The sequence below is a fragment of the Anguilla anguilla genome, chromosome 6 (genome assembly GCF_013347855.1).
Source record: "Anguilla anguilla isolate fAngAng1 chromosome 6, fAngAng1.pri, whole genome shotgun sequence".
Lineage (NCBI taxonomy): Eukaryota > Metazoa > Chordata > Actinopteri > Anguilliformes > Anguillidae > Anguilla > Anguilla anguilla.
The window spans coordinates 39,566,576-39,592,664 of NC_049206.1; the positions used below are offsets into that span (position 1 = coordinate 39,566,576).

The window sequence follows — 26,089 nt, forward strand, 5'->3', positions numbered from 1 at the left end:
GAAGCCCAGCTGGAAGCCGTGTGGCGTGCGCGATGGCCGTGCCAGCAGCGGCTCCCAAGAAAGGTGCACCCAGGAGCACATCGGAAAGGAGACTGACCGGGTCAGCGCATGCACATTCGTATTCACTTGTGCGTCAGTTGCCGCCGTGCCATGAATGTAAAGCTCAGAGCTGCTACTGATTGAAACGTGGGCGTCCATTTTGGAGCACAGTAAATACGCATTGATGCCAGTCTAAATGCTCTATATAACAGACTGCCTGTATAGGGCAGTAGAGTGTAAATGTATAAAACATATTTATGATATGATATACAGGATTTTTTATTAAAAATGCATCCCTTGTAATAGGGTGATTTTCAGAAGTTATCCAGTGTAGGCCTCCAAAACTGAACAGTGCAAGACCAAATCAGCAAGACCACAGTCCAAGAGTCATGGTTTAAAACTATAATACCCAGAGTCCCCAAGGCACTGTTACAGTATAGGACTACAATGCCTAGGATTCAGAGATGATAAAACCAAAGTATACTATAAAAGTAGCTGCGAGTCGGAGCTGACAGTGTCATTGTGTAACACTACAATACACAGGGTTCAAAGGTACTCACAGGCACTGTCACTGAGTAGGGAGCTGGACAGGAAATTGCCCTGCCCCCGGATAGAGGAGGAGAGGGCGGCCAGGCGGATGCTACGGGACGCTGCGTCCATCTTCTCATCCTGCAAGTGGTCACATTACAGACACGCGATGGCATTAGGCCAGGCCAGGGCCTGAATCGACCCAGTTTACCCACAAAACCTTTCAGCGCTTTCCAAGGACTATCACTCCAAATTACAACTCATGACAACAGGCGGATTCTTCTGGAAATTCTGAGTAGCTGGGAAACAGGCACAAGAAAGGGATGGAGATGGTAGACTGGGGGGTTGGGGGGGGGGGGGACGGTTTGTGCATATTCCCACTTCCACAATGTTCCTGTGTGTGTCTTGCGGTTATACTGTGTTTCAGAGTCTTTTGGGGTCAGTGTAATTAGAGCAGGCGCAGACAGAGCGAGCAGGGACAGCGTGCTCCACACTTCCACAGGCCCTTAAAGGAGGCACGGTGCGGACAGGGGGCAGTCACAATCACTGCCCAGCCATTAAGCTTGGAGGCCCCAGGGCTCCTTCACAGATGAGTGTAATTTAAACAGAGCCGCAATGATAGTGTTTCAGCCAGGGGAGTCCATGTGCCCTTCTGCTTCTGTGAGTGCTGAGGCCAATTTAGGACAAACATCCTAACAAGCTCACTGGTGACTTTCCCCTCGCAGCTCCACACACACATGCATACACACACACACACACACACACACAAACGCTCCCATGCATGCACACACAAACACGTACACAGACACACACAGGCATGAATGCTTGCACACGCACGCACACACACATTACATTACATTACATTACAGGCATTTAGCAGACGCTCTTATCCAGAGCGACTTACACAGCTTTTACATAGCATTTTTACATTGTATCCATTTATACAGCTGGATATATACTGAAGCAATTTCGGTTAAGTACCTTGCTCAAGGGTACAACGGCAGTGCCCTAACCCGGGAATCGAACCTGCGACCTTTCGGTTACAAGCCCAGTTCCTTACCCACTGTGCTACACTCCGTCCTACACACAATCCTCAATGAAGCCTTTGCATTTGAGGCTATACTCTATACACACCCTGATGTGGATGTTTTTTTGCCAATGGATAACAGTCGATAATTCAGTATAACGTAACACACACGAGACACACACACGGACACAAAAAGCTGAATGTGTGAGAGAAGCAGGGAGAAGGAGGGGGTGTTAGAATTTGCCATGGGCATTCTTGTCCTTAAGTACTGGCATTCAGCAAGACAGCCTACAGCTAATGGTTATCAGTTGTCAAGACTACTTAACACACAAAACAAAGAACCTGCACTTCCAAATAATGATAAACTGGGAAGAAACAGTGAGAAGATTCCACACACACACACAGCTTTCAGGTCAAACAAGCAGAAGCGATAAAGGAATGTGACAATCCTGGCTTGCCGCGCTAGGCAACGTATTGATTTGGGGGAAAAAAACAACAGAAAAAAATAACCAAACGGCAGCATCGTCAACAGTTAAATATCCCGTCAAGACACTCAGTGCACGACCAACTGAACAGCCAATGAGAGTGTGCTGTGTGGGTGCGGGACTTGTACCCTGGAGTCCTGGATTCTCCTTTTGGACTCCTCCAACTGGTGCTGCAGGTCGCCCACGATGTCCTTGTATCGGGCGTATCGCTCCTCCACCACCTCCCGCTGCCGCTGAGACTCCTGCAAAACGGGTGGGGGGCCCAGCCCATCAGTCCCGTGTGCCCAAGGCTCACGTGTAAAGTTAGGCCTCTTATTTGTCCCAGGTCTTAGCCCTTAATCTAAACCAGCCAATGCTTCTCCATTGCTGGATTACTGCATTCAATATTACTGCAGATAAGATTCAGTATACTTGCAGATCAGGTGAGCCTTTTGAAAATATCCCGTTGCTAAAATGACATTTATACGAAAACAGGTTTTAAGAATAAGACGCCGCTTGCATTTCGCTGGGGACCCGCCTACCTCCAGGTCCTTGAAGTTTTCTAGCAGACTCAGCTTCTCTGGGACAGACTCCAGGTGATCTAGAGCAAGCCTGGTGCTCTGGGTTGACGTGAAAAACGGGCCAATGAGAGTCAGGAAGACCAGGTTAGTGCAGTATTTATAATGCAAAATTCAAGGATCATCAGCTTTCAAAAACCATACCTGTCAATGAATGATCTCATAACAGATGTTAGTACTGAAGACATTTCCTTAACGCTAATATTTTTTTTATTTAGCGCTAGTATATTTACAGAAAATTTCAAGCTCTGGAAAACAGAAAGCAGATGGCACTGGACTCAACACATTTCGGAATTTCTGTTAAATGGGAAAGTGCACAGCTGGGGAGAAAGTTGAGACTGGCGAAAAGCACAACCCAACAGAAACTCCAGCAACTTCAAGCACTCTGGAGAAAAATAAGAGCACCGTTTCAGGGTTTTAAAGATGAGGGTATGTGGGAAAGATCAGCGGTTCATCTCCACTGCTGCGACCCAGGTGAGTTGCCAACCTCTATCCAAGCGGCTCTGGACAGTCAGCAGGGTCCCCTCATACGACTGCACCAGTACGTGACACGTAGCAACGGAGTGCACCATCAGGACTCACACAGCACAGTGGCTTTTCCAATAAACAGTCGGATCAACAGTTTTTTTTTTTTTTTTTCATGCACATTTAACGCTTTCCGTGTTTTTAAGGCTTAGCGAGGACCCATTACATTACATTACATTACAGGTATTTAGTAGACGCTCTTATCCAGAGCGACTTACACAACTTTTACATAGCATTTTTACATTGTATCCATTTATACAGCTGGATATATACTGAAGCAATTTCGGTTAAGTACCTTGCTCAAGGGTACAACGGCAGTGTCCTTACCCGGGAATCGAACCTGCGACCTTTCGGTTACAAGTCTAGTTCCCTACCCACTGTGCTACACTCCGTCCTCCGACCCAGCCGAGAGTCTGAGGAGGGGCAGTAGAGCTGGATGCCGCGCAGCTGCGAATGCGGAGGGATGCCGTTGCTCTACCCAGCGGAGGCATCCCAGTCGATACCAGACGCCTTCGCCGCTCTCCCCAGTAAGCGGGAGCCTCGGTGATTGATGCGGTTTGCTTTGTGAAGGCAGCGGGGTTTCCAACGTTCCGCTAATCTCATTTGAGGCGGCGAGCCATGATGTTGCGTAATAGTGGCGAAGAGAGGGGATGACAAATTGCTTTCATTTTTTGGGGAACCTCATAAATGCTCCCGAGTCAATATTGCCTTTCTATACACTCAACAAAAAGACTCTCCTTCTCACTCTGCAACTAATTAAGTGTGCGTATACATGTTTGTGATCAGTTATTCAAAGCTTCCAGGCAACACATTTTTCAGATTTGAAAAATGGACAGCCCAGGTTTAATCCCAGTGAATCGGATTGCACTCTAAAACAATTATGCCCCACTAGGATAAAAATCACTGAAGCTTCCAAATTAGAAAATAAATTTGCTTATCTTTTTAAGCGAAAACCATAAAACAATCAATTACGTGTCTGCAGTGCGGGATGGCAGCGTAACAGTGTAAGAGAGATGGATCTACCTGTGATACGAGTTGCTTTGTCTCACACAGATGTATATCGCGTATATCATCATGTATGTCACACAGGTGAATATGTCTGGGGGGGTGGGCTGTGTCAGACTCGAAGTTTAGTACTGAAATCCATCTTTCACCTTTAATCTTGTTACAAGATGAGCGCCCTTCTTAGGAGATAAGTGGAGCGGCACAGTCTACTTCCTAGACCCACCCTTCTGAGGGGGAGCCTTCACATTTCCACTTTTGTTTGAACTCATGCTTCGTCTTCACTTTCGCACTGCACTACAACACTCATCGGGCCAAAATCATGTACACTCCTCCTTACTGCCTCCCTGCCCTCCCTGACGTGACCCCTCCCAAGGCCCCGCAGGTGACCGCGCCCACACCGGCCCACACAGGGCTCGTATAGCTCTAAAACGGCCTGAGGCGCACACCGTGTACGACGCCTACGCCTGGGTCCCAAAAAAAAAAAACGTGTCCAGGCAAACACGGGCGTGGTCACTATATTCCAGCGACACGGAGGACTACCCGTGAAGGTCGGAGAGTGGCACAGAGGCTAAGCAACGGAGCTAGCGTGCTGAAACCTGCAGCGTTCACAGTCCCAGATGTATATCTGCTGTCCTGTCCCAGGGTGTGGACCCAATCTCTGGGTGTGGACCTAATCCCAAACCGCTTCAGAACATAGCCAGCTGTTTCCATCAGTACAAACATAAGCTACGGACAGGGGTGTCTGCTAAAATGAGAAAAGACAGCGCTTACAAGCCCAGAGTTTCCCCTACGCTGACTCATCCGTGGCACACCGCCACAGTATCAGGGCAGCGGCCGCAAAGTAGAAAGTCGGCCAATTCTGACGGGTTTGCGTACGAGAGGCGCGTCTGCGCCCTCTTATTTACCGCCGTACACGTTTTTCCGCAGCCCACGCCCGCTTGTTGGGAGGGACGCGGTCGTCACAGACGAACGACCGCAGAAACCCGCGACGCCCGCGAGGCGACGAGAGGTCGCTTTTTCTACACGTCCAAACACAAAGAAAAGGTTTCTCACCCCATCGGTGATTCTAAAACTGTTCCGTAAAAAGACTGTCAGAATCCCCACGAATGACAGTAGAGGATATCGAAATGGCTGTCCTTACATATTTTAACAATGCACGTATTTTATATTCTTTTGCAGCAGAAGCAGCAGCAGCGCTGGCAGCCCAGAGCCGAGGTCTGAAGGTCGCCCATTCCAGATACAGCAGCCGCACGTATCCCTTTAATCTGCCGAGCGCGTCCAGTTAACGGTCCTAACGGGCCTCCCCTGGCATCGCCGTGAAGTGCAGCCATTATTGCACCTCCGCTGGCTACATAAAGAACCCGCGGGGGGGGCCCAGGAGCAGGCCGTTCGACGCCGAGGCCACGCAGCAGCTGACCCCACTTTGCTGGCCCCGGAAGACAGTTATCCGAGGGGTCGCCAGGTCTCCGGCTAACAGATCTAATTACTCAGGGAACCCGAAGGCTGCGGATCACGGGCCCGCGGAAGCGCGGCGCTAGCGCTAGCGATAGCGTCCTCGTGAACGCGAGCATCGGGCGCTGTAGACCCGCAGGAGCGCCCCCTCTGATGTCTCACCGGCGGAGGAGACCCGACAGCGGGAGCGCCAGCGCGTTTAATCAGCGAATCGGCTTTCCGCTTAAACTTCCCTTAAACGGGGGATCGCGCTCTGTGTCTGACGCACCTGTATGACCGTTACTGTATGGAGGTGGTTCATGTCTGATCGGGTAGGGAGCGCATCGTTAGGGGGGGGGGAAGAAACCCGCCAATTTACTCATAGCTGGCCTCATAAAAAACGTATGGTCTGTTTTATCTAAGCTGTGCGGAAAGCTGGACCCCTGTGAACGGATTTGCTGTAATGCTGTCACAAGACACTATATAGCAGCCCCATCCTGGAAGAATAAAGGTCTCATTCAACCGGTCATGTACCGGGGAAGTCGAGACGGGAACAGGGCAAATTAAATTCTAGGCTCAGGGATGGTTTTCTGGGAAGAGGTCAGCGGCTTCCGGGAGAAGAGAGCAGATTCCCGGGATGGGTAAATTGTTTCAGAGATGAGGAGATGGATTAGGATCCGTAATCCTGACGGACATGGGGGGCATTGGGGTCAATATGTCACGGGCGTTGACACAGCCTGCATTACCCGATAGGGAAACCTTTCAGGAAGGGTCTAATTCCGGGATTAGTTTTAATGGTGAGGCTACTGGAATCTACAGACTTACCGTTTCCAGATCTGATATTCGGTCCTGAAAAGAGAGGCACATTTACGTTAGTAAAACAAATAAGACGGGGAAGTAAATAAAACAAAGCCATCAGCACTTATCCACTGAAGACTCAGCAAGAGTCTTTGTGTGTATATTTGTGTGTGTGTGTGTGTGTATGTGCCTATGTGACACTGGTTTGTGTGTGTAAGAGAAAAGGCATGAGTAAGACAGTGTGTTTGAGTGTATGTGTATACAGGACAGAGAATGTGTGTTTGTGTACATGTGTGTAAGAGTATGTGTTTGCGTGCGTCAGCATGTGGTAGAGTGAGTTTGTGAGAGTGTATCAGTGTGGAGCAGGGAAACAGAGAGGGCCAAGGAGAGAGAGTGTGTGTCCGTGTGGAGCTGTGAGAGAGAGTGTGTGTCCGTGTGGAGCTGGGAGAGAGTGTGTGTGTCCGTGTGGAGTTGGGAGGGACAGAGTGTGTCCGTGTGGAGCTGGGAGAGAGAGTGTGTGTCCGTGTGGAGTTGGGAGGGAGAGAGTGTGTCTGTGTGGAGCTGAGAGAGACAGTGTGTGTCCGTGTGGAGCTGGGAGAGAGAGTGTGTGTCCGTGTGGAGCTGGGAGAGAGTGTGTGTGTCCGTGTGAAGCTGGGAGAGAGTGTGTGTGTCCGTGTGGAGATGGAGAGAGAGTGTGTGTCCGTGTGGAGCTGGGAGAGAGAGTGTGTCCGTGTGGAGCTGGGAGAGAGAGTGTGTGTGTGTCCGTGTGGAGTTGGGAGAGAGAGTGTGTCCCAGTGTGGAGTTGGGAGAGAGTGTGTGTCTGTGTGGAGCTGGGAGAGAGAGTGTGTGTCCGTGTGGACTTGGGAGGGAGAGAGTGTGTCCGTGTGGAGATGGAGAGAGAGTGTGTGTGTCCGTGTGAAGCTGGGAGAGATTGTGTGTGTCCGTGTGGAGATGGAGAGAGAGTGTGCGTCCGTGTGGACTTGGGAGGGAGAGAGTGTGTCCGTGTGGAGATGGAGAGAGAGTGTGCGTGTGGAGCTGGGAGAGAGAGTGTGTGTCCGTTTGGAGTTGGGAGGGAGAGAGTGTGTCCGTGTGGAGCTGGGAGAGAGAGTGTGTGTCCATGTGGAGCTGGGAGAGAGAGTGTGTGCCCGTGTGGAGATGGAGAGAGAGTGTGTGTGTCCATGTGGAGATGGAGAGAGAGTGTGTGTGTCCATGTGAAGCTGGGAGAGAGTGTGTGTGCCCGTGTGGAGATGGAGAGAGAGTGTGCGTGTGGAGCTGGGATACAGAGTGTGTGTGTGTGGAGCTGGAAGAGAGAGTGTGTCCATGTGGAGCTGGGAGAGAGAGTGTGTGTGTGTCCGTGTGGAGTTTGTGAGAGTGTATCTGTGTGGAGCTGGGAGAGAGTGTCCGTGTGGAGCAGGGAGAGAGAGTGTCCGTGTGGAGTCAGTGAGGGAGAGAGTGCCCGTGTGGAGCAGGGAGAGAGAGTGTCCGTGTGGAGTCGGTGAGGGAGAGAGTGCCCGTGTGGAGCTGGGAGAGAGAGTGTGTGACAGAGTAAGCGACTGAGGGAGACTGTGTCCATGTGGAGCAGGGAGAGAGAGAGAGTGTGTGTCCGTGTGGAGCAGGGAGAGAGTGTGTGACAGAGTGAGTGACTGAGGGAGAGTGTGTCCGTGTGGAGCTGGGAGAGAGAGTGTGTGACAGAGTGAGCGACTGAGGGAGACTGTGTCCGTGTGGAGCTGGGAGAGAGAGTGTGTGACAGAGTGAGCGACTGAGGGAGACTGTGTCCATGTGGAGCAGGGAGAGAGAGAGAGTGTCCGTGTGGAGCTGGTGAGAGAGAGTGTGTGACAGAGTGAGCGACTGCGGGAGAGTGCATGCGACGGTGCTCGGGCGCATGATGTGTGAGGCCTGTCTGAGCCGAGCTCGTTATCCGCGGCTCGGCGCCGCACCTGGGAGTAACTCTACCCCTGACATAATTACACTGGCAGCGCAGGTCTCCAGCGCCTTCCACGCCCTGCCTTCCCCCCCGATTAAAACGCCAGCCCCGCCCCTGAGGGACTCGTTCATTATACGGGTGGGCTGGCAGGTGAAACTGCATCTCCACGGATGCGTCAGCACAATGCGCTCGTGCGCTTTGGAAAGGGGGGGGTGGGGGGGGGGGGGGGGGGGGGGTGGGGGGGCGGAGGGAAAGGAACACCACTGTACTGCCGCAGTGAAAAGCTTCGCCGTGAATGGTTCTGCAGTGTGAGAACGGTCAGGAGGAATGTGAAAGCTAAAACGGAGGACCCATTTGCTTCATTTATAAAAAAAAATAAAAAAAACAGGATGCCCGCTACCCACAATTCACTGCTCAGCGTGGTGTTTCACAGGGCCCCCGTTCCACTGGGGAAGGAACAGAGGCCTGTCGTACTTGCAGTGCAGTTCTGAGCAGGACGTATTCATCCGCCCCACCCTGAGGGTGACACCCTCACTCAAACATTTAAGCACCTCAGGCCACAGATTTTCTTTGTATCATGTCTACCCCAGTTTAGTTTAAACTTGACTCATTATCACTTTATTTACTATTATCACATTATCGCTATCATTTTATATTTTGTCTCTTGTTATTGTAGATTATAAGCAGCAGTTAATATCAAAGCAGTATTGTACTATTGCAGTGGTAGTGCTATGTTTTGTTAGTAAGTAGTTTCATTGGGAACAAAAATCTAACCTTCATGCTAAGAGAAAGAAAACATACTCACTTGTAGGCCCCTCATTTCCTCATCCTTCATGTGGGTTTTCTCGAGCAGATCTGCAACGACACAACAGCTCAGATATCAGCCTGTTAAGCTGGACACCCACCGCACGCGTAGCGGCCGCGAACGCGGTGCGAAGCGGGTGTGAAACTTGTGCGACACGAGAACTGAAGCGTAGTTTTTCACTTCTGTTCTATTTCTCCGCTTGCCGCGCGTCATGATGACCAGTTTATACACAGAAATACGCCCTAAAATGCTAGGTATATATGCTCTGATTTATATTTCATCCTTATATTACTGAGGGTGTGTCCCTAGTGTCCTCCAAGATATTTTATAAGCAGCTAAAAAATACAAGCCTTTTCGTTTTTGTATTGTCCTTGGAGAAAAAATGAAAATAAAACTGGAACCTGGGAAAAAGGTAAACTTAGTAAATTTGAAAATACACCACAGAAAGACGTAGCCTATTGAATGATGTAGAAGTGAATGCACTGAGCAGCGGTTTGTTAGCTCGAGTGTTGGAAGGTAGTTTTTAACCAACCACTGCTCAGCCTATTTGGCTTCTCCAATGTCTTTGTTCGCCGTGCTTTCAAAAAGGGCTTGTTAATAAAAATAATATAATCCAAGATCTTTAAAAAAATCTGATTATTTAGTGGTCTTGCCGATGAAAATGCACGTATTTTATAAATGAAGTTGTAAGCAAGCCTTTATTACACTTGTACTTCAAAGCTTCCAGTGTTGTGGTGTTCCTATCCCTTCAAGTTTAAACTGTTACGCTATCTTTTTGATGATTATCTGATTTTACTAAATCTGATCATTTAAATGTTTTGACGTGAATAACAAGACGACAGGGGAGTTCCTATGGTTGATTACGGATTATTTATGATCATTACATATTCTTCATAAAGTTGGCATGCTTGTTAACCAAATAAATTAATACAGATTGAGACTGATTTTTATGTAGGCTACATTGTGATTTAAGCTTATGGTAATTTGTGGTAATAGCATTTACTTTCTCATGCATTTACACAAGTTAACAAAATATTACCAAATTAACAAACTGAAAAAGGTCTCTCACCAAGTATTCACTTACCCATAATCAACAGTCGTGAACAAACGTGAAATACACAATGTAATCCCACTGCAGACTGCGAGAGCTACTAGGAATATAGAGCTTTAAGCAAGTCTTTGTGCGACACAAACGGAACCCGTGTAGACACACGACGCGCCGCGCTGCTTCGCTGTGCTGCTTACGCGCCGCTTATGCTACGCGTGCGGTGGGTGCCCGGCTTTACAGTGAGACAACACAACAGCTCAGAGATCAGCCTGCTATAGTGAGACAACACAACAGCTCAGAGATCAGCCTGCTATAGTGAGACAACACAACAGCTCAGAGATCAGCCTGCTACAGAGACCACAGCTCAGAGATCAGCCTGTTACAGTGAGACCACAGCTCAGAGATCAGCCTGCTATAGTGAGACAACACAACAGCTCAGAGATCAGCCTGCTACAGAGACCACAGCTCAGAGATCAGCCTGTTACAGTGAGACCACAGCTCAGAGATCAGCCTGGTACAGTGAAACCACAGCTCAGAGATCAGCCTGTTACAGTGAGACCACAGCTCAGAGATCAGCCTGTTACAGTGAGACCACAGCTCAGAGATCAGGCTACCACAGTGAGACCACAACTCAGAGATCAGCCTGTTACAGTGAGACCACAGCTCAGAGATCAGCCTGTTACAGTGACACCACAGCTCAGAGATCAGCTACAGTGAGACCACAGCTCAGAGATCAGCTACCGGTGAGACCACAGCTCAGAGATCAGTTACAGCGAGACCACAGCTCAGATATCAGCCGCTACAGTAAGACCACAGCTCAGAGATCAGCCTGTTACAGTGAGACCACAGCTCAGAGATCAGCCTGTTACAGTGAGACCACAGCTCAGAGATTAGCTGCTACAGTGAGACCACAGCTCAGAGATCAGCTGCTACAGTGAGACCACAGTTCAGAGATCAGCCTGCTACAATGAGGCCACAGCTTAGAGATCAGCTACAGTGAGACCACAGCTCAGAGATCAGCCTGTTACAGTGAGACCATAGCTCAGAGATCAGCCTGTTACAATGAGACCACAGTTCTGAGATAAGCTACAGTGAGGCCACAGCTCAGAGAGCAGCTACAGTGAGGCCACAGCTCAGAGATCAGCTACAGTGAGACCACAGCTCAGAGATCAGCCTGTTACAGTGAGACCACAGCTCAGAGATCAGCCTGTTACAGTGACACCACAGCTCAGAGATCAGCTACAGTGAGACCACAGCTCAGAGATCAGCTACCGGTGAGACCACAGCTCAGAGATCAGCTACAGCGAGACCACAGCTCAGATATCAGCCGCTACAGTAAGACCACAGCTCAGAGATCAGCCTGTTACAGTGAGACCACAGCTCAGAGATCAGCCTGTTACAGTGAGACCACAGCTCAGAGATTAGCTGCTACAGTGAGACCACAGCTCAGAGATCAGCTGCTACAGTGAGACCACAGTTCAGAGATCAGCCTGCTACAATGAGGCCACAGCTTAGAGATCAGCTACAGTGAGACCACAGCTCAGATATCAGCCGCTACAGTAAGACCACAGCTCAGAGATCAGCCTGTTACAGTGAGACCATAGCTCAGAGATCAGCCTGTTACAATGAGACCACAGTTCTGAGATAAGCTACAGTGAGGCCACAGCTCAGAGAGCAGCTACAGTGAGGCCACAGCTCAGAGATCAGCTACAGTGAGACCACAGCTCAGAGATCAGCCTGTAACAATGAGACCACAGCTCAGAGATCAGCTGTTATAGTCAGACCACAGCTCAGAGATCAGCCTGTTACAGTGAGACCAAAGCTCAGAGATCAGCTGTTACAGTGTGACCACAGCTCAGAGATCAGCTACAGTGAGGCCATGGCTCAAAGATCAGCTGCTACAGTGAGACCAGTTCAGAGATCAGCCTGCTACAATGAGGCCACAGCTTAGAGATCAGCTACAGTGACACCACAGCTCAGACATGGTAAAATGGACTGCATTTATATAGCGCTTTTATCCAAAGCGCTTTACAATTGATGCCTCTCATTCGCCAGAGCAGTTAGAGGTTAGGGGTTAGGTGTCTTGCTCAAGGACACTTCGACATGCCCAGGGCGGGGTTTGAACCGGCAACCCTCCGACTGCCAGACAATCGGTCTTACCTCCTGAGCTATATCGCCCCAGACATCAGCTACTGGTGAGACCACAGCTCAGAGATCACCCTGTTACAGTGAGACCACAGCTCAGAGATCAGCCTGCTACAATGAGACCACAGTTCTGCGATAAGCTACAGTGAGGCCACAGCTCAGAGATCAGCTACAGTGAGACCACAGCTCAGAGATCAGCTGCTACAGTGACACCACAGTTCTGAGATCAGCCTGTTACAGTGAGACCATAGCCCAGAGATCAGCTGTCACAGTGAGACCACAGCTCAGAGATCTGCCGGTTACAGTCAGACCACAGCTCACAGATCAGCTACAGTGAGACCAATGTTCTAAGATCAGCCTTTTACTGTAAGACCACTGATCTGAGATCAGCCAGCATGAAACATCTGCAGCCCATATGGCGGGGAAACAGCCCGTGCATCTCTCACTGCAGTCACACGACACACGAAGAACATTCCTTCAGTGTACGGATTCTTTTTTCTGTGATGGCCCCAAGACACAATACCCCTTCAGCTGCATCAAAGTGTCACACCACTCCATTCCTCACATTCTACGCAAACCAATCAAAAGGTGATTTCCCTTGACAGATAAAGACCAGAGCCTCTGGCTGGACCAACCCACAAATGAGGCAGGGGTCCTTAAAATGAGGCTCCCTTCATGCAGTAGTGACTGCAGACCCAGCCTTTCCTGCTACGCTTTACAGTGAAGGTGCTTCACCTAGACTAATCTCCAGCCACGGTCGGATAGCAGCAGTGTAAATGCAGTTGCATTGCACGTGGTCGCCAACTGGAATCCCCCCCCCCCCCCCCCAAACCCACAGCTCTGCTCTGCTCTGCCCCCGCCTAACACAAGTGGCATACTGTCGATTTTTGCCAATAGCTAATCGATCGATTGACGCCACCGATTGACCAGGCATTAAACTCGCCCGTGGCCCCAGATTTAAATCAGTTCTGATCAGAAAGGAAGAATGAAACCCGCCAGTACTGCCGGCCTCGAGGGCCGCCTTTGAGCATCCTTATTTCAGCACCTTTGACCGGCAGCCTTCCCCGCGGGAAACACAGGCGCCAATCGCGCCGTAGCGCAGGGAATAACCTTCCTCGGGTTCAGAAGGCAGCGGGCCAGACGGCCCCGTCTCAAAACGCCGCTCCCCCTCCGGCCGCAGCACAGCCCGAGGAGCCCTTTCCCCCAGCGCGGCTCTTTTCCCTCCTCCTCCTCCTCCTCCTCCTCTCCTCAAAGGGCGGCGCTCGTTACGTACTCGGGCCCGTAGTCGCGGCTCTCGCTTTTACAGCCCGAGAGACGCGGGAGGACGCGATCCGTGAAAAAGTGTGGGAACGCGCGAGGCCAGGACAGACGCCATCCATTTTGCATTGTGTGTTTCGGCTGCACTTAATTACGGCCGGGCAAGGAATCGGCCAGGGCGGCACTGCCGGTGCCCCTTCACCTCAGGCTGGGTAAGCACTGTACAGCAAGTCCCTGTACCGTACACCGCAAGCACATTGGGAACACCCCTTAAGCATACCAGAAGAGCACATTGGTAACACCCCCTTCAAGCATTCCAAAAGAACACATTGGTAACACCTCTTAAAAACTTCCAGGAAGAGCACATTTGCAACACCTCTTAAACTTCCAAGAAGAGCACAGGTGATACCTCTTAAGCTTAGGCCACGAGGGCTCTGGTCACGCCCCTTCACCCGGGACGCCTTAGAATCGAGAATGCAATCTTTTGTCAAATCGCACGACACCCTCGCACTTAGTTCCTAGCGATAAGCCGATTAAACGTGTTTTTCCAGCAGAGACCGAATTCCTAGAAAACAAGCGCTTGCGATTGGACGCGACTTCGACGGGAATGTTGTCACGGAAACGACACGGCCAACTAACCGCACCCACCGATTGTTCTCAGACAGGGCTCTTCCCTTTAAAGCGGAGGTGGGCGAGGGGGGCGTACCGAATTCGAGAAGCCAGTTTCTGCACTCAATCGTTCAGTCAGCCTAATTACTTCACGTTTTTCTGGAATTTTAGCAACAATTTATGATGAGCTTAAGGCAGCTGAAGACAATTCCCAAGCTTTAGTGTGGTCTAACTGACCAATGAGTGAACTGGCATTGCTGCATACAGCTAATAAGTTCATTTATCGGGAAGCTAGACAGAGAGTTCCTCAATCCCTTTCAAACGAATGCTATACCATAGGCCTTCGCTCAAGAACTAAGAATCATCCACTGTCTCTTTGCCAATACGCCCATGCAGGGACAAACTGCTTTAAACCTAAGGAACCAAAGAAAAAAAAAAATACTGATCTGATTTGTATCTGATTTAAATTTTTTTCTCCAGAAACAGGAGCCTATCAATTTATAACCCCTGAACGCACGCATCAAACTCACCCTGTAAAAATGATTTACGTACAATGACACATTTCCTTCATTTAAAACGTGCACACCTTTATAGGGCTGCAAAAAATTAGGACTGCAGTCTTTGAACATTTTTACATTTAACCTCCTCCTACATACATGTGATTACTTCATTAAATTCCCTTTCCCCCTTAGAGCCCATTACTTTTGCCCTTGAAGATATTGCTCATCTCATTATTATTAATCTAAAATGCATATAATCCCTTTTGTATCAATTGCTTCTTTATATTAATGCACTTAATATGTTCTTAATTTATTCAAATCAGTTTGGCACTAGATTGCGTTCCCTGCAGTAGGTTTTATTCACCACAGCGACCGTCTCGTGTGTATTTTTTAAAAACTTTTTAATAAGGAAGTCCTGTTTGGCTTCCTCTTGTCTAATATTAGAAAGAATCCCCTGCCCATTCAAGGCGTACTCGCATACCGTGTTCACAGATTAAGATAAGGGTTTAGTTTAGTGAAACAGCGTGACGCTCTACGGATAATCCCGACCGTCTGAGACGGAATAAAACGCGTTCATCGCGGTTTTTAATTTTCTTAGTTACTTTGTGTTCATTCGCTTCCTGTCCCAGGGGTAGATCCGCTGAGGGAAAAGAAAATAGCGGGTTACTGCACAACAGCTTGCGAGCGCAACCAGCGTCACATTAAAGGAATCGAGTAACCCTGCTACGCCGCCCCCAAATAGTTTGCGAGTTCTCAGGTACGATAAGATGCCATATTTTCAGTTGCGAAACACAGCGTTACGGCCATCGGATCAGCTTTCATGAGAGGCCTCTGCCAAGTTTCCTCTTCTGTGCTACAAGGGGTGGCATTTTTGAAGCTGAGGCTCCTCTCAGACGTCAGAGCGCAATTTTTTACTTTTTTTTTTAAAAACTCAGAAACGGGCGTCAATTTCTCTCCCAATGCACAAATAATGCAAAAGCCCGGTCTCACTCACGCATGTTCAGCAAGCGCTGATTTGATAACCTTAATTGGAAAATTGGCTGTTGTTCTACAAGGAATTGATTTTAATGTGACACACAAATGAGGGTGCAAAAATAATAGTGGCCAAGAAAAATAATCAGTGAACCACAGACCAGATCGGTTGAATAACCAGCTAACGGATCTCTTCGATGTTTCCATTGACCGTACTATCTCAGATGAAGGATTGTCATTAAAGTAACATGGGAGGGTATTGGAGTAAATTATAGCAGAAAGTAAATTACAAGGGGCACGTTCAAAGCCATCTTTGTCAGCAAGCAATTCTAGGAGTGAATGGCTATGGCTGCAATGACAAATCATTTCCGTCTCTGGTAATCCAAAGGGACACCCTTGTATGGACGATCCGCTCTCTTGCACACCTTACATGTCAGAGGTGTCTTCCTATTGCAGCTATGACAGCTGCTAAAGTCGTTGCCGAGTTTACACACTGCAAACGGTTTTAAATAGACTGCAGTGCATTACCATTGGGTTTCAGGTCATCTTAAACAAAATAAATAAATGAAATAAAATCCACGCATACTGCGAGTGGTAATTTGCGATCGTTTTTTCTAAAACGGACATTGCACTTGCACCGAGCCCATTTGCATAAAAAGTTATTTTGCCGCTGAAATTTATGTAGACACTTTAAATATGCGTGACCCAGACGGTACACTGTGTTGCAGCTATTTTAATGGTAGTGGAGTTCATGTGCTTTCCACCCACGGTGCCCTGAAAAATGTAGATATCTTTTTATTTCTGGTACTTGTGACAATCAAAAGCATCACAGTCCGTTTGTGAGACCACCCCTCGGTGTTTAATGGGTGGACGGTGACAGTTTCATTTGCTCGTTTGCATTTAAATTGCTCAGTGAGAAAGAATGTGGAACGTGCATTAGGCCAAGCCTTGAGATGGATCAGTCACAGGTGAGAAATTTACGAGCAAAATGGCAGGCCTGCAAACATGGGGGCTGTGCTTCTGACACAAACAGCACATTCAACATTTCTTCAACCTCATGATAGCCTGCTTTACTGGCATTGACACTTCTTTGGTCCTAGTGATGTGACAACAGCAACAGACTCCAAATGCAAATGCCACACACAGAATCAACTTTTTGCTTTCAAGCTTGTTCATGAACTAATGATACAAAGACACACGGCTGAGTAGTCAACTGTCCAATTACTTTTGGTCCCATACAAGAAAAAATTGAGGGGGAGGGGGTTCATCAGATATGGATGTAAATACATTCCAACTAAAGCTGACAGTTTGCCATATTCATTGTTTCATTTCAGATCCCATTTGCCGAAGTGCACACAACAAAAAATGTGTCACTGCCCAAATACTGACAGACTGTACTATATATAAAGATCTGCTGGGATCTTCCACAGGGGCACTCCAACAGGGGTAATTTAACATCTCACACTACAAACTGGTGATAATATGTGAGCCAAAAAATGGCAAACACCCAGGTATACTAGTGACTACTGTATTCAGTAATGATTGTGGCAGACTACCGCCATCTACAGTATATGGAGCGGAACAGTTCAACCAGTTAATGCAGAAATCCACAGAAAACGGCAGTTTGGCAACCCCCTCCAGAATTCCACAATTCAGCAGACATTTTATTTGGCTACAACTGTAGTTTATGGGTGTGATGGGGGAGGAAGTGTGTGATAGTGTATGGTTGTGGTGAGGGAGGCAGTGTGTGATAGTGTGTGGGTGTGGTGAGGGAGGCAGTGTGTGATAGTGTGTGGGTGTGGTGAAGGAGGCAGTGTGTGATAGTGTGTGGGTGTGGTGAGGGAGGCAGTGTGTGATAGTGTGTGGGTGTGGTGAGGGTGGCAGTGTGTGATAGTGTGTGGATGTGGTGAGGGAGGCAGTGTGTGGGTGTGATGGCAGTGTGTGATAGTGTGTGGTTGTGGTGAGGGAGGCAGTGTTTGATAGTGTGTGGATGTGGTGAGAGAGGCAGTGTGTGGGTGTGATGGCAGTGTGTGATAGTGTGTGGTTGTGGTGAGAGAGGCAGTGTGTGGGTGTGATGGCAGTGTGTGGGTGTGGTGAGGGAGGCAGTGTGTGATAGTGTATGGGTGTGGTGAGGGAGGCAGTGTGTGATAGTGTGTGGTTGTGGTGAGAGAGGCAGTGTGTGATAGTGTGTGGGTGTGATGGCAGTGTGTGATAGTGTGTGGGTGTGGTGAGGGAGGCAGTGTGTAGATGTGGTGAGGGAGGCAGTGTGTGGGTGTGATGGCAGTGTGTGGGTGTGGTGAGGGAGGCAGTGTGTGATAGTGTGTGGGTGTGGTGAAAGAGGCAGTGTGTGATAGTGTGTGGGTGTGGTGAGGGAGGCAGTGTGTGATAGTGTGTGGGTGTGGTGAAAGAGGCAGTGTGTGATAGTGTGTGGGTGTGGTGAGGGAGGCAGTGTGTGATAGTGTGTGGGTGTGATGGCAGTGTGTGATAGTGTGTGGTTGTGGTGAGAGAGGCAGTGTGTGGGTGTGATGGCAGTGTGTGGGTGTGGTGAGGGAGGCAGTGTGTGATAGTGTGTGGGTGTGGTGAGGGAGGCAGTGTGTGATAGTGTGTGGGTGTGGTGAAAGAGGCAGTGTGTGATAGTGTGTGGGTGTGGTGAGGGAGGCAGTGTGTGATAGTGTGTGGGTGTGGTGAGGGAGGCAGTGTGTGATAGTGTGTGGGTGTGGTGAGGGAGGCAGTGTGTGATAGTGTGTGGGTGTGGTGAGGGAGGCAGTGTGTGATAGTGTGTGGGTGTGGTGAAAGAGGCAGAGTGTGATAGTGTGTGGGTAAAGGGAGCTCTATACCTCTCTTCTCACCATGGAGGTTCTCCAGAAGTCGCTCCTGCTGCGTGATGCGCTCCAGGAGGACCTGCTGCTCTGCTTCTTTGCTCTTTTTCAGGCTCTTGATCTCCTCTCGACTCTGCTGGACGTGCCGTCTCAGCCTCCTCGCCCGCGCCTCCCGTTCCTTCACCTCCTCACACAACCACTGCAGCTTTGTCTGCAACAAAGAAACACAAGCACTGCAGCTTCGTCTGCAACAAAGAAACACAAGCACTGCAGCTTCGTCTGCAACAAAGAAACACAAGCACTGCAGCTTCGTCTGCAACAAAGAAACACAAGCACTGCAGCTTCATCTGCAAAAAATAAACACAACCACTGCAGCTTCGTCTGCAACAAAGAAACACAAGCACTGCAGCTTCATCTGCAAAAAATAAACACAACCACTGCAGCTTCATCTGCAACAAAGAAACAACCACTGCAGCTTGGTCTACAACAAAGAAACACAACCAGTGCAGCTTTGTCTGCAAAAAATAAACACAACCACTGCAGCTTCATCTGCAACAAAGAAACAACCACTGCAGCTTGGTCTACAACAAAGAAACACAACCACTGCAGCTTTCTCTACAACAAAGAAACACAACCAGTGCAGCTTTGTCTGCAACAAAGAAACAACCACTGCAGCCTTCTCTACAACAAAGAAACACAACCACTGCAGCTTCGTCAGTAACAAACAAACAACCACTGCAGCTTCATCTGCAACAAGGATACACAACCACTGCAGCTTCGTCTGCAACAAAGAAACACAACCACTGTGACTGCATCTACAACAAAGAAACACAATCACCGCAGCTTCGTCTACAACAAAGAAACACAACCACTGCAGCTTTGTCTGCAACAAAGAAACACAACTACTGCAGCTTTGTCTACAACAACAAAACAACCACTGCAGCTTTGTCTGCAACAAACAAACACACCCACTGCAGTTCTTGATGAATCAAGAACAAACAAACACACTACTGCAGCTTCTGCTGGAAGGAACACATTCATGCAGCTTAATCTGCAGCAAAAGAACAAACACAACCATTCCAGCTTTGCCTGCAGTACACAAACCCCTGCTTCGCCTGGAACAAAGCAGCAAGTCTTATCACACCACAGCTCGCAAGTCAGGCTCGCACAGAGATGAGCTGCAGGAAGACCCTTCATGGGCAGCTTAACAGGCAGACGCGCAAGCTGGAGTCACTGGAGAATGAGGAGACAGAACCCCACCGTTGCAACCTTCCCTAATTCTGAGCAGCGCTACCTCCAGTAACACTTTTCTCTATGGGTCTGCACAGTCTGCACTGGCATTGTCAGGATTTGATCCCAGGGCCATCCATGAAGAAGAACAAGAATGGTGCCATAACCGGATGGATCCTCCCAACAGTCCCATTAGCACAATATTAAACAGGAGCCCCTGTTCCCCCATACCTTAGTTTCAGCCAGCCAGCGATGTGGGTCACTATGAAGCCCCAAACTGAGGGAAATGGCCTGTGAGAAGCAAAGACATTTGATGATAATCCTTTTAAACACATCCCACACACCCATCCCTGTGTCACCCTACTGAAGAAAGAAAAAACATGATTTATCATTTGGTATCCCCAAAATCTTGGGTAACTACCACTGACGCACACACTAGGCAGATATTAACTTCTTGTATTCCAAAATTCTCTATAAAAATTACTTTTAAAAATGATTTACTTATCATTTATCATTGCAACACATACACCGAGTCACTGTTAAATATAAATGTAGATGTTGAATGTAGAAAGTAAATGTTTGGAAAATATGCTAATTGGCGTATTTTCCAAACGTGTGTTTTTTTGCTAACAAGTTTTAATATTGAAACTACAACAACGGTCACATTCTGCCAAGCACCACTCAAGTTTTGTACTAGCCACCCACACGTAACAACCTTGAAGTGTCAATATAACAAATTGAAGGTAATTTACTTTTGTAAAGCAAGTCACGGCTTCAAAATTCATGGTTGAGATATTACAGGGTGTACTTCATGTCGCAGAACAAAATGTGAAACTCTCAAGCTTGTTAACAACAGACCTTGTTTTCTGCAGAAATAAAAATCCCTAAGGGAAAAAAAGCATTGGAAATCTGCTGAGGGAACCCAATGGCGAAAGAAACTTCTGGGTTGGCCTACAAAAAGACACCATCACTATAACACTCTATTCACAGAAAACCTATACAGTGATAATCAGGTCAACATTTTTTGCAGTATTATAAATAAAAGGCACATACCGAATGAAAAAGACATAAGTGTAAATTAATCAGATAGTTTTGTATTACATACAAAACGTATGATCACTCTTAACCAGTCTCTGTGTATTTTGACTTATATTCAAACAACGGATTCACTCAAATGGCCTAACCAAGACCAATAGGTGAATGATTACCAATTTATTTTGAGATAGCATTATTGTTCTTTGCATCATACACTTGTGCAGTATGTTCCCATATCCACATTCACGAGTGAAGTGAATGAGGTTGAGCCTAAACTGGATGGGGATGCAGCCAAGGACTACAGAATTCATATACTTTTCTTTGTGTGAATAGGAAGTGATAGCAGCCCGTCAGATATCATGCTGTCAATGGCAAACTATTTAAAATGAGTGGTATTGCCTGGAAACAAAACAAAGGGGAAAAAATGGAGGCCAAAGTGTATCTTTGCTAAAAGCCACCAAAATGGGATTAAATGATATCACTAAACTCTCTTTGTTAATATCACTGAGAGCCTTGATTGGTTCAATTTGTCACCAAGAAAGGGAATGCTGGTTGGTCCATTCAGGTCTGCCCTGAAACTGGGACCAGAAAACACTGTGAATGGACCAATCTCATTGGTAGCCACATACAGGCATGACAAACTACTGTTCAAATTGTTAGTGAATGAGCTGAATATGCTTTCTGCAGCATACAGTTTTCCAGGCTCACAGTGAAACACTCAAAAAAAGAGAATATGGTTAAGGAAAAGAGCCAATCAGCAGACAGCTTGTCTCAGATTGTCTGAAGTTACAGTGTGGCGTGTGATGCAAAGCAAATCCTGAAATTCCCGCACACAAGCAGCTTTCTGCAAAACGTTGCGTGGGCGTTACAAATTGCCACGGGCTCAGATCTTTATAGCGAAACGACTCCCACCACCCACCACCCCCCACCCCCCACCCCACGAAAATAGCTGCTGGAACAAACAGACGGGAGCCTCTCTCTCTCTCTCTCTCATTCTCTCTCCCCCCCACTCCCTTCCCTCCTCTCTCAACTCACATCTCTCCTGTCGGAATCTGGAAATCATACACACCGCCGTACAGCTCGACTTCAAACGCGCGCCTGTGAGAGCAGGGGCTTTAGCGGCCCGCTTCAAGCGGTTGTCATCAGCACGGGGATGTAGGTGCGGGGTTGACAGGAAGTCAAGTCTGCTTCTCTCGCTACCCATCTCTCCCTTAGAGATCAAAAGCAGCCCGACGTCAGCACAGATTTAAAAAAAAAAAAAAAGGGAGTTCTGCAAGTGAGGTAAAATAACAGTCCTTCTGTTCCCCATCCCTCCTCCAAGCCCCAAGTACCACAGTACTGCAACATGTTGATCTAAGCAAATAAAACGCGCTGCAGTGAAATACAGAGCATCTTCATGGTCTGGTTAAATATTTAATGAATATACTTTTACAGGTTTCCTTCCCTTCTACCCATTTCTGTTCAGATTGAGAAAGACACCAGCAGATGTATTTTTAATGAAATCACATTAGTTAGGGGGGAAATGGGGGGAAAAGATTGTCCTAACAGTACTGGGACTTCATAATAATGCCATGAGCCACGGAGTGTATGTGTGGGGCTGTGGAGTTTGTGAGAAGCGAAGACTGGGTGTTTCAGAACCGAAGGCAGCGGCGATCTCACGGTGGAGGAGATTCGCAATACGGCCCCCAGCGAAGACCGCGAGGGCCTGAGGGTCACATGGCAGGGGGGGAGGGGGGATTGGGGGACACGTTACTTTGAGCTTCTCGGCGGAATCCCCGGACAGCTCCTTGCAGGCCGCGTCGATTTCGGCGCCGATGGACGAGAGCACGGACTCCTGCTCCGCCTCCAAGCGGCTGACGTGCGCGCGCAGCTCCGCGGCCGCGCCCTCCGCGCTCCGCGCGCGGTCGTCCCCCCGGGCCGCCAGCTTCGTCTAGAAAAAAAGGGCGAAGAGACGGGAGAAACACCGCAGATTACGATCCGTTTGTGACGCTCGTTAAACTCGCTCGCGACGCTCGTTGAACTTGCGCGCGTCGCTCTTGATTACGCGCTAGCGGCTATCAGTCCGACATCAGAAACAAAGGCGGTGGACTGAAAGAGATTCTGACATGGACATGGAAACACTGATGCGTGCCTGCCTCGTATTGGGAGAATAAAATTAAATAAAAATAATGTTCTATGGGCTGCTGGGTTGTTCATTTAGTTAAGGCACCACACAGTGGTACAAGGATAAGCCCTCTGGTCCCGTATCAAATCCAGACCGTAATGCCAGTTATGACTCTGGCCGGTAACTCCATAGGGCGATGTGCACTGGGTGATTACATATACAAATATGTGGACTTTTAAAATTAGAGTGAGAGTTAGACAAGTTCAGCCCCATATAGTACTTCCTGAACTAAAATAATATTTTTTCCAGGTTTTTTTCTCCTATGCAGTAAAACTTGCGGGAAAAAGAAAAGTTAAAGAACAAAAAAATGCTCCACCGGAACATTCCGGTAAGAAAGGTAAACTTATGAGACAGATCACGGCTTGTTTAAAAGGGAATAATAAATGAATTAATTCATTAATACGTTTAAACCAACGGCAATATTCTAAATAAATAATAGATAAAGGATAAGACGGATCGCCCCTTGGTTGTGAAAGGGAATACGAAAGGAGAAATGAGGTAGACATACGATTTCAGTGTTTCGTCCCTAAGGACTACTGTTCATCAATGTCTATGAGCATTTTGCCAGTATGTTATACTTCGACCCCAGGCTCAAATGGTTTCTGCTTCTCCACCTTTTCTGTGGTCATCCTCCATGGTCTGTGGGAGAAAACGGCCGCTGCATAAAGACGGTTGACCACCAAGCCAAAGAAACCAGACCCAACAAGCCACGCATCGAGTAGAGAAAACGAGCACAGGAGAAGGGCCCCTCAAACACCGGAAACATGCAACAGGCACCTGGGTGATTCGCCGCAGACATTTCGTGATAGGATAACCGCCACAAAGTTTCAGAGGAGAGGGAGGGAATTATTAAGCCGTTAAAACTGGGAGGGGAGTTAGCTGGCAGACTGAGAGAGCTCAGTTGGGAATTTGGCCCGGACACTGGGGAACACCCTACCGTTCTGCAGTAAATACCGACGCGGTCTCAACGGGTCCTTCCACTGAGCGTGCCCAGGAGCAGACGGAACATTCTGGAATGACAGGTGCTGGTGCCACCTGCATTCTGTTTCAAAACTAATCAGGAGACCCGCTGTAACCAAAACACAAAATTCAGTGAGGCGAACACTGCTATGAGCCATGCTCCTGATTATTTATGTCCTACAGAAGCCCAAGTGTTAACCTCAACTCCTATATATCCACAACTATCACCATATGTGTGTCATGTACTATCCTGTTGCAGTCCCACTATTCATGCACACAGACCTAGCATGTCCTCATCCCGCCCTGACAGGAATAACTGAGCAGATCAAGTTTACATCCATTCAAAGACCCACAAATATTATTCAGCAGGCTACGTGACAAATGTTTCACACCATCAATAAGGCAATGTATAAACGACCAGACTATCCCTCAAAATGAATGCAGTCCTAGGGTCATAACTCGTATGTGAAGCTCTCCTGAGTGGTCTGCAAAAATCTCTGAATATAAAAAAAGAAAGCACTTCAAAGAACCCTCTCTGAACGTGCTATTATCATGCCTATCAAAACGGAGGGCCTGGGAGCCATGTGCACACCAGCCCTAAGGGCTGACTGATTACAGAAAGAGCCCAGGTCAACATAATCCAGCTCACAGGCAAATCTGAGGTGGTGCCATTATGGCTCTTCCTCTCAGAACAGACAAAGTGAAAGCAGGCGTGTGGAAAACAGAGGGAAAAAATGTTATTTTTTTTAAATATAGTGTGGGGTGCGGGAAAAAAACCATTGAGAAGTGGGGCAGTTAATTAGGTCATGGTTGGCCCAGTCAGAAGCATTTTATTACAGGAAGTTGTGATGCAGGCTGGTCTGCTTCATTGTCATGTGGTTTTACAGAGCTACACATTAGGGACACATATTTATAATTGATTTTTTTATTTATTTCAACATTTTACACATCCTGAGATCAAATAGTGAAATAATGACCCCCTCCCCCAAGCAACAAATGAACCTCAGTTCTACCTCTACGTGCAATTGCCTTGAGAGATTTGCATATAGTCACACATTCAGGCAAAGAAACTAATAATGTCAATGAATTATCTGTTACTGTATGCAGTGCTCCTTATTTTTCTTTCATGAATATTAATGAGAAATGATTCATTTCTTCATATTCTGTTAAATGGTGAAGCTTTAAATACTGATCCAAGTAATCTGGTCTTATTCAAGCTCAATATTTGGCCTCTGTGCACTGACCCTGCTAGGTAGCTATGTGTATTTCCAGGGCCACACTGCCTGCAGTTCTCCTCAGATTGGCCTGGTAAAACTGACAGCCAAGGAACAGCTGAATGGCAATCTCAAATAACAGGAAATTATGCACTTGCTCCCAGATCATCATCAGCTCTCTTTAGGTCATTGGGCACTCCTGATCCCAGATCAGTATGATCACTGCACCTACTCTTGCTGTCCCTATGTACAATCACAATCGCCACCTGAAGCTCAACCCGGGAAAGATTTTTCCATTTCCCTAGGAGACACCTTAGTGACATCATCACCCTGTGCCAAGAATCTCGGAGTGGTGATGGACAACAGGCTGTCCCTCTCCAAGAACATCGCAGCAATAAGCCGGGCATGCAGACTTTTCCTGTATAACATCCGGAGAATCCGCCCCTTTCTCACCACCTACTCAACCCAGCTCCTGGTCCAAGCAATGGTACTATCCCGCCTGGACTACTGCAACTCTCTTCTGGCTGGACTACCGGCATCTGCCATCAGACCCCTGCAACTCATTCAGAATGCTGCAGCTCGTCTGGTCTTCAACCTCCCCAGACACTCCCACGTCACTCCCCTGCTCACTACCCTCCACTGGCTGCCTGTTATAGCTCGCATCAAATTTAAAACATTGGTCCTAGCATACCAGGCAGTCAAGGGATCAGCCCCAGCATACCTCCATAAGATATTCAAACCCTACATGCCAGCCAGACCCCTCCGTTCTGCTACCTCAGGACGCCTGGCACCTCCCCCTCTCCGCACCCGCGCTTCCCGAACATGTCTCCTGTCTGTTCTGGCCCCACGATGGTGGAATGACCTCCCCGTGAAGGTCAGAACAGCTGTGACACTGACCCACTTCAAGCGACGACTGAAGACTCACCTCTTCAGGCTGCACCTCTCCCCATCCCTCCCTGTAATCTCTTAAATGACTGTAAGCTTAGGGTTGTAACTAGGTAGCTGTTTCGTA

The 26,089-nt window shown here is 48.1% G+C and overlaps 1 protein-coding gene across 4 annotated transcripts in view; it reads right to left on the minus strand.

The window, feature by feature from the left end:
• Positions 1-26,089, minus strand: part of LOC118229915 (centrosomal protein of 128 kDa-like) — a 55,016-nt gene that overhangs the window by 2,971 nt on the left and 25,956 nt on the right. Inside the window, exons 16-23 of one of the 4 annotated variants that reach the window (XM_035422443.1) lie at positions 22,493-22,669; positions 19,936-19,995; positions 18,505-18,685; positions 9,125-9,174; positions 6,423-6,446; positions 2,601-2,678; positions 2,208-2,321; positions 600-708 (exon numbers count right to left, since the gene is read on the minus strand). In XM_035422443.1, the coding sequence (XP_035278334.1) occupies positions 600-708; positions 2,208-2,321; positions 2,601-2,678; positions 6,423-6,446; positions 9,125-9,174; positions 18,505-18,685; positions 19,936-19,995; positions 22,493-22,669 (793 nt within the window). Of the gene's footprint in view, positions 1-599; positions 709-2,207; positions 2,322-2,600; positions 2,679-6,422; positions 6,447-9,124; positions 9,175-18,492; positions 18,686-19,935; positions 19,996-22,492; positions 22,670-26,089 lie in introns of all 4 variants that reach the window. The other 3 variants (XM_035422442.1, XM_035422446.1, XM_035422445.1) reach the window with 3 other exon arrangements.